At 36.9% G+C, this 13,599-nt stretch overlaps 2 protein-coding genes across 2 annotated transcripts; one reads left to right on the top strand and one right to left on the bottom strand.

Annotated features, from left to right (window-relative positions):
* The first annotated feature begins 1,472 nt into the window (after positions 1-1,472).
* On the top strand, positions 1,473-3,328 carry LOC107861010 (uncharacterized protein At5g39570). The gene is made up of 2 exons (XM_016706422.2): positions 1,473-2,695; positions 2,848-3,328. The coding sequence occupies exons 1-2, from the start codon at positions 1,736-1,738 to the stop codon at positions 2,926-2,928; spliced, it is 1,041 nt and encodes a 346-aa protein (XP_016561908.2). The 5' UTR covers positions 1,473-1,735; the 3' UTR covers positions 2,929-3,328.
* A 3,154-nt stretch (positions 3,329-6,482) lies between these two features.
* On the bottom strand, positions 6,483-13,055 carry LOC107858736 (SPX domain-containing protein 4). The gene is made up of 3 exons (XM_016703512.2): positions 12,333-13,055; positions 8,483-8,648; positions 6,483-7,224 (listed from the first exon to the last, which is right to left on the bottom strand). Exons 1-3 carry the CDS (start codon positions 12,591-12,593, stop codon positions 6,737-6,739), a joined length of 915 nt encoding a protein of 304 aa, XP_016558998.1. The 5' UTR covers positions 12,594-13,055; the 3' UTR covers positions 6,483-6,736.
* Positions 13,056-13,599: the final 544 nt, after the last annotated feature.

Below are 13,599 nucleotides of genomic sequence, written 5' to 3'. Positions count from 1 at the left end.
CTGTTACAACAGACGATGATCTATTAGAATCGAGGTCAGGTTCTATCACAACAGGTTACTAATATGTTGCAACAGATATTTACCGTCTGTTGGAATCGAGTTCATGTTCTGTTGCAACAGGTTAATAATATGTTGCAACAGATATGTACCCTGTTGCAACAGACAACACGTCTGTTGGAATCGAGTTCAGGTTTTGTTGCAACAGATATTTATCATGTTGTACCAGATAACTAATTTGTTGTAACAGATGGATTATATGTTGAAACAGATGACCCATCTGTTCGATTCATGTTACGGCACTATAGAACCATAAACATGAATCTAACATATGAGTCTTCCGTTGAAACAGATGTTTCATCTGTCGCAACAGATGATTGATCTGTTTAAACAGATGGCTCTTATGTTGCATTCATGTTCGCGTGCTATCTATTATTGAAAAAACAACACAATAGCAGTTACCCAGATGAACAATTCAACTAAAAATCATAATTTGACTTTTCAAAGTCTCCTATGAAGTAATGCCAAAGTGGAAAGTGTTGTTCGAAACAAAATTTGACCTAAGAAATTGGTCAAATAGCAACAGTAGCGGTAACAACAACAACAATAGCAATGATCAACAAGAAGAAGATGAAGATGATAATGAAGCAAAAAATGATGAATAAAGTAGCAGCAGCAATGAACAACAAAAATCGCTAAGAGAGTGAAAACAACAACGAATGAGAAGAGAGAGAAACACACATTTTTTTCCTCCGTTTTCATTATATTAGGTAAACATTTGGATCAAAATGTAAATTTAAAAATTTCTGAGCTATTCTCAAACTTACCCAACTTTCTTAATCCATAATAAAGTATTTGTCACCTCCACTTAATTTTTAAGACTTGTATCACCTACACCTCATTTTAAAACTCTTTTGTCACCTACAACTCAAAGCCCCTAGTTACAATAGTCATTGTAACTTATAAAGCCACTAAAAAACAATGTAACAGAAAGTCACTTAGCCACTAAAAAGCAATGTAACAGAAAGTCACTTAATATGCAGTACAAAAAACATTTTATTAAGAGTCATATTTAACAAAAATATTAAAATGCTCACATGAATTTTCATTTATATCAGGATAAACTTAAATCGTCAATTAAATCAATATATATCCTAATTTCAAACTTAATCCTGAGATATCTCACTTGATGTTGCATACCAGACAACCCTGTGGCAACTGTCGTTGCCATGCCAATTGATGACCATAATTCAATTCATGCGTGACAATTTTATTTTTTTTCTTTTTTGAGAAGTTGATGTATGACTCAGTTATATTACGGTAAATGCTCGCTCAAACCCTATTTCACATAGAAGTTGATTTATGACCGAAGAAAACTAAAATCACATTTCGAACTTCAATTTTTTTTTAAGACAAAATAATCCAGATGGTATTCCCTAGTAATAGATGTAACAATAGGGTTTTGTAATACCTCCAAGTAATGTTGGCTTACACTTACCAAACACAAAATAATCTTGAAAGTGGGTCTTTTAGCAGGCTGCCGTGTAGTGCGGATCCTTGGCAAATAACAACCTTTTGTGTTTCCCAATACAAACAACTTGCAAACGACTTTCCCCGTTTTATGTTTTGTTTCAACTAACTAACTAACTGCTTATATTTCTTGTTAGCATTTCCACCTTCTCACATCTCTAATCAAAGAGGAAATTAAAATTAAGCTTGGAAAGAATTACCATAAACAATGTCTTACTACCCAAAAGGCTACCGTCAAAGTGACGATGTCCCTGAATTTGATGAGTATGATGAGACTCCGTATGGTGGTGGTTACGATATCTCATTGACATATGGCCGGCCAATTCCACCTTCCGATGAGACTTGCTATCCTCCCACGTCGGAATCCGATGATTTCGACTATGATCGTCCTCATTACACTTCCTCTGCTGAACCCTCTGCCTATGCTGATGAAGCTCTTGATAACGAGTACCAGAGCTATTCTAAGCCCAAGCCCAAGCACAACTCTCGTCCGTCACGTTCCCGTCCATCTAAGGATGGGGATGAGGATGGGGATGGGGATGGGGATGAGAATCCTCGTCGTAATTCTGGGATGAATCGTCCAAGTGGAGGAGGTTATGGTGGAGAAAGTGAGTATGGTGAATCTGGTTATGGACGAAAAACAGACTCCGATGAGTATGGATCAAGGCACAGAAGGACAAATGATGAGGAGGAGGAAACCTCAGAATACGGTTCTGGTTATGGAAGGAAAAGTTCATACGAGGAGAAAAGTTCGGAGTACGGGTCTGGTTACGGTTACGGACGAAAGGCAGACTCGGATGAATATGAATCTGGTGGATATGGGAGTAAACCTGCATCGGATTATGGATCAAGGAACAGAAGAAACAACGATGACGAGGCGAGGAACTCAGAATACGGGTCAGGTTATGGGCGAAGGACGGACTCTGATGAGTATGGATCTAGTGGATATGGGAAGAAGACGAACTACGGAGAGCAACAAGACAGTGGGTATGGCTACGGAGGGAAATCAACCAGTTATGGGCGTTCAAGCTACGACACAACGGAAAGCGAAGGGTACGGGACATCATTTGAGAGGCCTAGTTATGGAAGGTCTGAGGAAGAGGACTACAGAAAACCCAGCTATGGGAGGTGTGACAATGATGATGAAGGTTATGGTCGCAAGAAATATGTAAGTACCTGATTACTCTTCCTTATTTTTGAATGGCATGACTACAATGGAATGTAACTCAGTTTTGTACTTTTAGTTCGCTTATCTGTATTCGGTAGCATCAACCTAAAGTTTTATTCAGCTTCCATTGATTTTATCTGATAAATTGGCAGGGTGATGATGACTCTGACGAAGACAGGGAGAAGAAACAACGCCACAAGCATCGCCACCATCGAGATTACTCTGATGATTGAGCAGAGTGCTTCTGTCACCTGCACCACAGCTTCATGCCTTATTAGAAGTTATATAGTAGATAGAAGTTGTAGTAAATAAAAATTGGCATGTCTTCACAGTGTTTTGTTTCATTCCAAGCACTGATGATTAAGCAGAGTGCTTTTGTCATCTGTTCCAGATTAATGCCATATTATTAGTTACTAGTAATAAAAGCTGGCATGTAAGGAAATGTTGGCAGTAATTTGTATTAGTAGGCATTTTGCTCTTTTTACTTGAATAAAATCCCAGACTTCTCAGGCAAAACTATGCCATAAAAAGTTCTCTTGTTGTTGTGTTTCATCAAAATTAAAAAATATAAGTTCTGACCTTTGCAAAGTCATTTGACTTGAAAGAAGGATATATACAAGCTCTTTTACTCTCTTTTCAAAGTTCCAAGAGTTTAACATTGATTTCTTATTGTACTGTCACATGGAAAATGCGATAGAAACTTCCTTGTCCAATTTGTTTTAAATCGATACTTGAAAAAAAATGATAAAAAAGATAAAATAAAGTCACATTATAAATTTAGAAGGTTAACTGCAATCAAAAACTAGTTCAATGGAAAATTTTGGGGAAAAAACAGTCCCATAATGACACTTCTTTGTTTATCATTTATTTGAAAAGCGTAATACATAGACATATAATTATATAATGAGTTACTGATGTTAGGTGAATTTATGCATTCTAGCGCTACTATTCTAGCTTATTTAGCCTTGTTTTGAGGATGATTATTATGGATATGTTAATAGTGATATAAATGAGCAATTATGTGTCCAAGTATGTGTTTACAATGTTTAATATAAATGAGCAATTATGTGTTCACAATGTTTAATGGTATTTCCACACAAGTTTTGATTCAATTCGACCATTTAGAGTTCAACTAAGAAAACTAGTGTGACTAGCTTGAGCTAGATATTGTCTAGTCTCTTGTGTTGGGTTCTAATGTGTCTTAATGAGTTACCAAGGTTGTTATTATGTATTTATATGTGAAACAACTTGTTTATAATGTTCAAGGGTCAATTGGATCAAGTCAAGGGTTAAAACAATGAGTTAAAGCTTAATGAGAAATTAGCCTACGCTTAGCTCGTGTTTCTAGTTCATCGTTGAGGATTTTGTGTTGTTTTGAACTCTAAATTGTTGTGTTTAATGCTATAGGATGCTTGGTGAATGGACTATGATGATATATGAAGAATATACAAGCTTCAAATCAAGTGGAAACAACTCAAAAAGGCTCGTAAATAACCACGGAAGCACAAGACGCAAGCTAACGCATTTTGGACCCCTGAAATGTATGGGACGCGTGTCGACTGTATATGTGGCCAATGAAGGCGTGCAAAATACCAATGGATTCAAAAAAGGCTCAAGTTTTTGACCCATAGGTGCGTGCAGCTAATAATGGGGTTTAAAGAGGCTCCGTGACGCGTTGAAATCGCGACGAGCTACTGATATTTGACAGATTTTTTGACAACTGTGAATTCGCATGTCACCGCATCGCGCTGATGCCCAAAATCGGGATAACTCTGCCCAGCTGAAAGAAAACAGCGTGGAAACCCAATCCAAGTCGATTTATGACTTGTTTACTATAAATATAACGTGTTAAATCACATTTTAATCATCTTGGGACCTCTTGGAAACCCTAGATAAACTTGGAACATCATTGGAGGATACCACAACTTCTTTTTAGATTTTATCATTCTTTAATTTATTTTTTTTATAGTTTGTATCATTATTTCAAGGGATTGGATGATGAATATTTCCATTTAAGGCTAAAACCCTCTTTCTGGGGTCGAGGCTAAGAACATGAATACTCTTTAATACTATTTATTGTTGTTTAATTGTGGATTATCCTATGGATTGTTCTTGATTTCTTGAGCTTACTATTTTGATGATTAGCTACCATTAGAATAAATCTATATTTCTATGTGAATCCGAGAGGAGAATCATAGGATAGAATGAAGAAATTAAGGAACAAGGTTCTTACTCTTTTATGAAATAAGGAGTTTGAATTAGCATCTAGGATAGGAATATACCTAGAAGCCTTGTTTGGTTCAATTGCAAGAAGATAACTTATTGAATCTAAAAGAATTGTTGTATCTCTGCGGGAGTTGTAGTTGCAATGTTCAATAGATAAAAGATTTGAGGTCAGGAGACTAAAATCGTAGCATAAACCTTGCGAATCAACAATCCGATAATCAATTAGACTGCGATAGGAATAGAGATTTGTAAGATTGTTTGAAATGCGTCAACCTTGGGCTATACTCCATTGATTGTCCAAGATTTTATTTTATGCATTAGTTTAGATTAGTTTTAATTTACAAAATTACAACTTTATTTGCTACTCTCCTCAATTGGTTAAACTAGAAGAAGATAGGCGGCGAACGCAAGTCCCTGAGAGATCAATACTTGGGCTTCCTTGAAGCCATCATATTACTTGATAAGACCACGTACACTTGCATGTGCACTTGGGCACGGTCAGTTACCTACTTTATCTTTTGAAGAAGATGAAGCTAAAGAAGACACATGCTAAACCAAGAAAGAAAGAATTGCCACAAGGGTCCGTTGAGAAGCTACACACTTATCTTCTCCCCTTGCTAGGAAGCAACAATGGGGAAAAAATCACAGGTGTAGACGTGAAAAATAAAAGAATGGTACCCTTTAACTTGGCCTCAGTTCACATCTATGACCTCCAATTTTGGATGTGCACAAGTAGGCACTTAAACTTGCATAGAGTTGAACAAATAGACACGTGTCATATATATGGCATCTTACGTGGCCAATTCATGTCCAACATGAAATCCTACATGTATTATGCCACATGCAACGTGCGTTTACTTGTTCGATTTCATACACGTTTAATTGCCTACTAGTGCACATCCAAAGTTTGAGGTCAAAGATGTGAACTGCGACCAAGTTAAAGGGCATGTTTCAACCACTCTTTGCAAGCAGCTCCAGCTCTTCACTCAAAACAACAACAACATACCCAGTGTATTCCCACATAGTGAGATCTGGAAAGGGTAGAGTGTAGGTAGACCGTACCACTACCTCAGGAGAAGTAGAGAGACTGTTTCCGATAGACCCTCGGCTTAGGACCGATAGAAGTATACCAAACACAAAAGATAAGTGCATATAAACTAGTATGGTACGCAAAATAAACTAACAATATAACAAACACCAAAACTAAGTGCATATAAACTAGTACTGTATGCAAAATAGCCACACGATAATACTACAACCACAACACCACGAACAAGAAACTCTAGACACAAAAAATCGCTCCCCTACTATTACCGACGCACTTCCGCCCCCTAACCTTTTATCCTAATCCGCATCCTCCACGCATTCCTATCAAGGGTCCTTTGTAAGCTGTAACTACTTCATATCATGCCTAATCACCTCCCTCCAAACTTGATTGAAATGTTAACTGCTGGATTCTGTCGGATTACATGTTTAGCAATCACCAAAATACTCAACTCAGTATGCTCATATTCATATGTACTGATGACTGATCCATAAATTGCTCGAAATGACTAGAATGTGCATAGGTTAAACAATTTCACTCTCAAGGGCCAAGGCAGAATACAAGGCTTAAAAATTGTTGCGCCATCTCAAATTGCAAAAGAAATAGGCACTTGTAGATGGACATCAAGCTTTTGTGATTGCCAGAACATGCTAAGTTTATTCCTAATATTATTAATTGGGTAAGCAATTATGCAGAACTATAGCACACAACGTAGAGAGAGCACAGTTTCAGCACTATACTCTAATGAACATAAGAAAATGGGTTAAACTCTATTTTGGTGAACTGGAAACCTCCTGATTCTTCTCATCACCACTCTGAGAGGCAACCAATGAGTCAGAATCGGAGTCTTCTGCTGTTATAGCACCTGGGCTGTCATTATCTTGGTTTCCAGAAATAGATGAAAATGACAGCGGGTTATATGTTGAGCTTGCCTTCTTTAGTCCCTGAATGGCTTTTATTGCAGCTAGTGTGCTTCTGTATATATCCCCATTTTCTTCCACCGGTGGAAATGTTGTATCTGGGAGAACATTGGAAGCATAAGATGAAGTTGCTCCCACCTGTTCACCTGCAGGGGCAGCTAATTCAACAACTTCTGCTTCCAAAGGAAATAGGACCTCAAGATTATCCTCACACTCACGGACTAGTCTCGTTAGAGGCTCCGTAGTAAAGATCGGCTGATGAAGAGCAACCTGTGTAAAAGGCAGACGCAGCAATCCCCCAGTTCGTTTGTCATACTTCTTCAAGATCTTAACAAGTCCTAATGAAACAAAAAATTGTTAAAGTTTGACCTTCATAATATTGGATAGCAGAAATCCGAGGTATACCTCTAAACCAAGAAATCTTACTTTAGTACTATTAAACTCAAGTATGACTAGCTGTGTGACAGTTGTCCTTGTTTGCCGAGTAGAGCTAGTAGCTCCCATAATTTTACATCACTCCTATTCCTCTTTATACCCATCATCGGTGTTCCTCCTCAAAGCATTCCTACTTTCTCTTCCTTTCTCCTTCCAGCAGCCCTCCTTTTTCATCCAACACTGCATCATCTCGTTATCTTTCTTCTCCTTCTCTCCCCAGCTTCCCATCCTCTCCTCTATTTTCTCTTTGTTTCATCCCAAGACCGCACCATCTTATTATATCTACTACAAGGCTCTTGACGATATCAAATGACGTGTAATCAATTCAAAAAATTAATGTACAGAATCGCTAAGTTGCTCAGACTCTTAAAAAATGTCTACGGGTGCATGTCGGATCCTCCAAAATAGTGTATTTCTAAAGGATCCGACACGGGTGCGGCAGCATTTTTGGAGAGTCCGAGCAACTTAGCAGAATCGGAAAGAACAAGTGAACTGGTCCAAGGATTTAGAAGTAGAGGAAGAGAATTGAGGAAGAAAGAATCATCACAAGAAAATGGAAAAGGATATTGGAGAAAACGAAAACTCGGAGATGGAGGACATGTGTTAAAACAATAAACTGCATGAAAATGTGGCGTGAAGTGGGAAAAAAGACGGCATCACAAAACTTGGAATAAATTGTAATAGTCAAAAACTATTTTGTAGTTGCATTCCATTTCTCTATCTTTTGTGCAGCTATTGCCCAAACTTTGAAGAAATTAAGCTGCATCTTTACCTAGTTTATGTGTTTCGATGAGTTGCTTGTAAGAGTCAAATAGGGAATAAGGAATCAATAACAGTGGAGAAGGTGGAGTAAGAATCTCAGAGACGTGTGACTTGGGAAAAGGATGGTTTTGGGAGGACTTGGTGGAAGAAGAAAAGTATGAATGAGAGAAGGTTTTGAGGGGAAAACGGCAACTGATGGGTGTTGAAGAGAGAGGAAGAGAGGGATGATGTAAATTTCACCTGGCAAACAAGGCCAACTCATGACTAGTCATAATTGTGTTTAACACAGTTAAGCTTCTCCTCTAAAGCTCGGAGCACTATGATGCCGGAAACACATTATTATCAATGGTAACAAATTATTAGAAGTGCAAGGTGAAAAGCGACGGACAAGCTCAGTACCTGCAAAATTTAATGAGCTATAATTTTTCAGAAGAACCATCTCCCCATGTATGGAAACAAAGTCTTTACGGATGCTCATCATTTCTTCACTGAATTCATTGTCTGTTGCAAGAACTCCATCTTGGCCACCCTTCTCCTTCACACGTTCTATTCTTTCCTTCAGCTCCTGTTATATAAGTAGAGAAAAAACTCAAAACCCACACTAAAACAGTTTGAGACTCGCTCCTTATCTATTAAAAATATATTTGAGAACTAAGAGATCAATAATACTGCTATATGATGACTCTCATTTTGTTTCCACATTTGATATCTTATGCACTCATTCTTGCATCCTTCCAATGCCTATCTCTCCATTAAGATAAGGAAAAAAGAAAACACCGTCCATTTTCACATTCACCAGTCGCGTCCATCTAATCGTCCATCATGTTGCCACAATTCTTCAGTCCTTGCATCATCGTGAACCCATCCACAGCTTTCCCGGAATCATTACACTACCATAACTCATTTCATTAAGTAGACAGTTTGATAGTTACTTGACTGTCCATTTCTGTCGCAAAATAAGTAATGTTTGTAATTGATGAACTTGGTCACAAACACGGTTGGATGACAACAGTAGACTTTCATGCCATTGAATGTGAGATCAAAATATGATATTGTATATTCAGGCCTGAATGGGACAGTTGCAGATTGCATATGCAATTTAACGAGCTTCATACTAAAACTTGACAACTTTGGATAGCACATTTCATAGCAATACTCAGAAAAAGTTGTCGTGAATGATAGCCATATTCCTGTCTTTATGCTATTATTTACTCATGATGCCTTGTGCAGTAAAGGCTGATGGGATAAAGAAATCCTGCATATTATATATAATATGTTAAAGGTACTTGGTTACATCTGACACCAGGTATTATATAACAACTCCTGTCACCAAGTACCAATCCCGATCCTGGATTAAGATGGATGACAATGCTCCACTCAGAGCCCTACACGCTAACGTACCAGATAAGAGAATTACGAAAATCCCACTCCCAACTGTTTTGAAATCCATCATATTCTGATCCAGATGAAGAAAAGTTAAAGGCCAACGTCATCATTGGATCCAATAATTTTCAAAAGAAACTTAATCTTCTAAGTTTATGATCAACCAACTGAAATGTTCATTATCCGGGCAATTCCCTAACTACTGGTACACCTCATGAAGTGACCAAAGGAGGGGTTGACTCTGGAGCCGGGCTTTGAGGAATGGGAGCAGCTTTGGAATTGGCACGAGTAGATGTGGGTCACCCATGTAAGTAATATGGGCAAGTACGCGACGTTGTATTATGGGACTATTTTGATTTATTAGTTAAGTTAGACTAAAAATATATCTAACAGACCGAGAAGCATAGACTATAAGGAACTACAAAGAACAAAACTGATATTTGACAGAAAGAATGCACTGCTTATACTGAATGTTTAGTTTTATTACTCAACATGAGATTTAAATATTTGATGTGGTGTTTTACACAGTAAGTACATTAATAATTTGATTGCAATTTAAGTTTATGTTTATACTATGATTGCGTGAAACATCTTGACTTTTATTAATGGAAGTGCTATTTAAATAATTGTAACCATTACCTTTGTGTCCCAACAAGACAAGAAGCTTGTACAAAGCAGACAATGCCAGTCCCTCGTTATCAAAGTCATATAAAAGTCAATAAATTGTAGTAATATTTAATATTTTCTCTTATAGTATTCAATATATGAGTGTTTTTCTTATTTAATCTAGTACTTGGGACCACAGCAATGCTGATAATATGGTCAAAATCCTAAAACAAATTTGACAGTTGATTTATTTTAAGGTAAAGAACTAATCTGATTGTTACGTAAACTTGATCAAACAAATTTTGATAGCTATTAATTGGGAAGCCACCATCCGAAGTAGTAGGACAAAGGGAGAAATGACCAAACTTTACTAGTCTCCAACAACAACATACACGGTATAATCACACAAAGAGGGGTCTGGGAGGGTAAGTGTACGCAGTCTATACCACTACCTAGAGGTGAGATAGAGAGGCAGTTTCTGATAAACCCCTAGCTCAAGACAAAAACAGTCTAGATCTACTAGTCTCCAAGCTGAGCAATAATCATGAAACAACAATTCAAAGAAACTAGCAAAATGATCAGCTCTCAAAGCTCCCTGCTTGTTTAGGCAACCCATGCCTAGGGTGCCCATGTTGTACCTATGATGTGGGGAGGATCATAGGTGGCTTGACCTAGCAGTTAAGTTGAGCACCCCAACTCCAAGTTGCCAAATATAATGATTTTCTCTTTGAACTTGAAGAAAAAGTGAACATTTAAGGGTCCTTTGGTATGTGGGATAAGGTGGGACTAGATGGGACAAATTTATACCGTCAACCAAACACAGTATAAATACTATTTTAGGCATAATCCTGGGATATCCCATCCAACTTGGGATTATTTTATCTAACCTCCCAAATGAGATAAATTAGTCCAGGAATTATAATCTCATCAGGACTGTGACTGTAAGTATACTCCCAGGATAATTTAGTCCGCATACCATACTAACCCTTAAGTTACAAGTGTTTCTCTAGAGAATCTGCTCAGGTAAGTGGAGGAGCTTCAGTGTTGTGTGAAAAAGTCAGAGATATTATGATATTTAGTGTGTGACAATTTCCTTAGTCAACTCAGCTCAACAAATTATAAAGGCAGCAAGCAGAATATGCCATTAAGATGCTTTTATATCCCTCAGCTTTACTAAGAATATTCTCCAGGAAACTCCAGTCTTACTATTACCCTCCACCAGCACCCCAATTATTTGCTTCTATATGTGGGGTATGTGGTAAGTATATATCTCCTTTCAATTACTTGAACCATCCATCTGAGGTCCCCCAGGGACCATAAGTTTTTGGTATTGCTCTTAAACTCTCTGTAGTTGCATTTGCATCTTTTGGGCCTTTGTTGTGATTCAAATAATGATTTCCTTCTTCGTCTACACTTTAAGGTACAAGATCAAAACAAAAAGCACAGATAGCATATTCCTTTGGGCTAGATAGACTGATAGAGTAGTGGTTGTAAATTACTAGGTAGCTAGCTCGGCACAAGAGGTCGGACCAGCTCAACTCTTGTGCAATGATCAATCAATGAAGTCATTCTGGATCCCTGACTCATGTCATTCTAAGCCTTTGGCCTGTTTGACATTGAGTCAAATCTGTAGTATCAAAATCTACGTGCTGTAGCAGCACATCAAACATCCAAAAGATAGACTTCACCAAAATCCCTATGAAAATCCCTAATCTTTCAATTCCTCCATCCTTATTCTCACCCACGTGCTAAACTACAGGGCAGTTTAGTGCACTAAAGCCCCCCTATGTGTGGGGTCCAAGGAAGGCCCGGACCACAAGGGTCAATTGAAACTAAATTTCACTCACAAAAATGACAGTACATTTATCCCTCCCTTCAACAATAAGCTACGAATTATAGGACCAGTAAATACCATAAGCATATTCTTAAAAAGCCTCACATTCCGGGATCAATCAAAATGCTAACATTTTGATCCAATTTACGGAAATCATACGTAACAATTCCGATAAAATATAGGTTTTCCGGACGTGAACAAAGCGCAATGAATACAAGCAGATTCATGTAGCTAACCACAACTAATCCAGAATTAAGGCATTAGATAACCAAATAATTGAAATACAGGAAACTATAAACTGATTTTATCTACAGTAAAAAATTCCTGTTAAACTTAAATTAATCAAACTAATCACACGTAAAAATCACGCAATCTTTTCACACCAAAAAAATAATTAATCAGAATGTATAAACGAAAAAAGGAAACCTGAAAGCGGATAATGAAGTCTTCTTCTTTATCGACGTAGAAATCGTTGAACTTTTCGAGTTCCTCATTGAGAATTCTAATAAACCAATCCTGCAGCTCTGCCGGCACCGGCGGAGGAGCAGGAGGAGGAGGATTATCGGCGACGGAAGAAGGAGGAATGTGTTTGAGAAGCTTCTTCAAAGGCTTGTAACACAAGTATTTGTCTCTCCATTCAGGTAGGGTTTCTTCTAAATGGATGCTAAATTCTTTCCCAAATTTCATAATCACCCTTTTCTTTCTTTGATATCTCAAAACCACAATGATTTTGTACAAAAAATTTGCACTAGAAAATGTTATGAGTAGAATTCTTGAACCAACTAGCAATGTTGAGCTGTGTCTTTTTGAGGATATGCGAATAGATCACTCACCAACCAGGGGAACTCAAATTAGCAGAATTTATAAGTTTTTAAAAAAGAATTTAAGTTATGAGTTATTTATGACCCCAACAAATTTTATTTTTAAAAAAGAACTGATCTCTCAGGCTTCTTGCAAATTAAATAAAAATAATAGCAATATTTTCAGATAGAGTATCTTATATATAAGAACAAAATAAAGAGTTAAAAGCAAAACTATTACTATGTCTCAAACAATGGTGGTAGTCCAGGAGCTTTTTTTTTTTTTTGGAAAACATCCTGGAGCTTATTTGTTCTAATGCTCAATGATCTTACGGAATAAAAATATGAGTAAATTTTACAAATAACTATTTACTTTGTTCTTAAATAAGGAGTAATATTTTAATTTTTTTATTTTGTTTCTAAATAAGTCTTCTTATAATTAAGAAGACACCAATGATTGTTCTATCAATTTTATTTTAATACTTTCCTTAACTAAAGAGAATTTTATAAAGACTTTCTAAAGAGATTTGTTTATGTTAAAAATACCACTTATTTATTGAATGGAGTAATTTTTTTTTTTCCAATTCCTAGAATTACAAAAATACTATTCAGTTTTATGAAAATTTAATTTTAAAATGTGAAACTTGTTGCAATGCAATTGCGCGGAAAATACTTGGGAATTTCGTACTGGGTTGTGAAAGAATATTCGATCAGAGTGTCATGTTAGCTTAACTATTCTGTCCCCCAAGAGGCGCAGGAACAACAATAATAAAACACAAATTTATGAAATTGCCCTCATACAAGTCAAACTTGGAGATCAATTAATAATACTTTAAAGTATTTTCCCAAAAGAGAATGCACACATGTAGACTAACACAGAGAAAATCGTTCAG

This window comes from Capsicum annuum, chromosome 2, assembly GCF_002878395.1.
Source record: "Capsicum annuum cultivar UCD-10X-F1 chromosome 2, UCD10Xv1.1, whole genome shotgun sequence".
Lineage (NCBI taxonomy): Eukaryota > Viridiplantae > Streptophyta > Magnoliopsida > Solanales > Solanaceae > Capsicum > Capsicum annuum.
This window is presented reverse-complemented; position numbering and strand designations above follow the sequence as displayed.

Coding starts and splice junctions, on each gene's coding strand:
- LOC107861010 (XM_016706422.2), top strand. CDS start 1,736: ATGTCTTACTACCCAAAAGGCTACCGTCAAAGTGACGATGTCCCTGAA. Junction 2,696..2,847: donor GTTATGGTCGCAAGAAATAT/GTAAGTACCTGA, acceptor ATAAATTGGCAG/GGTGATGATGACTCTGACGA.
- LOC107858736 (XM_016703512.2), bottom strand. CDS start 12,593: ATGAAATTTGGGAAAGAATTTAGCATCCATTTAGAAGAAACCCTACCT. Junction 8,649..12,332: donor ACTTCATTATCCGCTTTCAG/GTTTCCTTTTTT, acceptor CTTATATAACAG/GAGCTGAAGGAAAGAATAGA. Junction 7,225..8,482: donor TAGCTCATTAAATTTTGCAG/GTACTGAGCTTG, acceptor TTGTTTCATTAG/GACTTGTTAAGATCTTGAAG.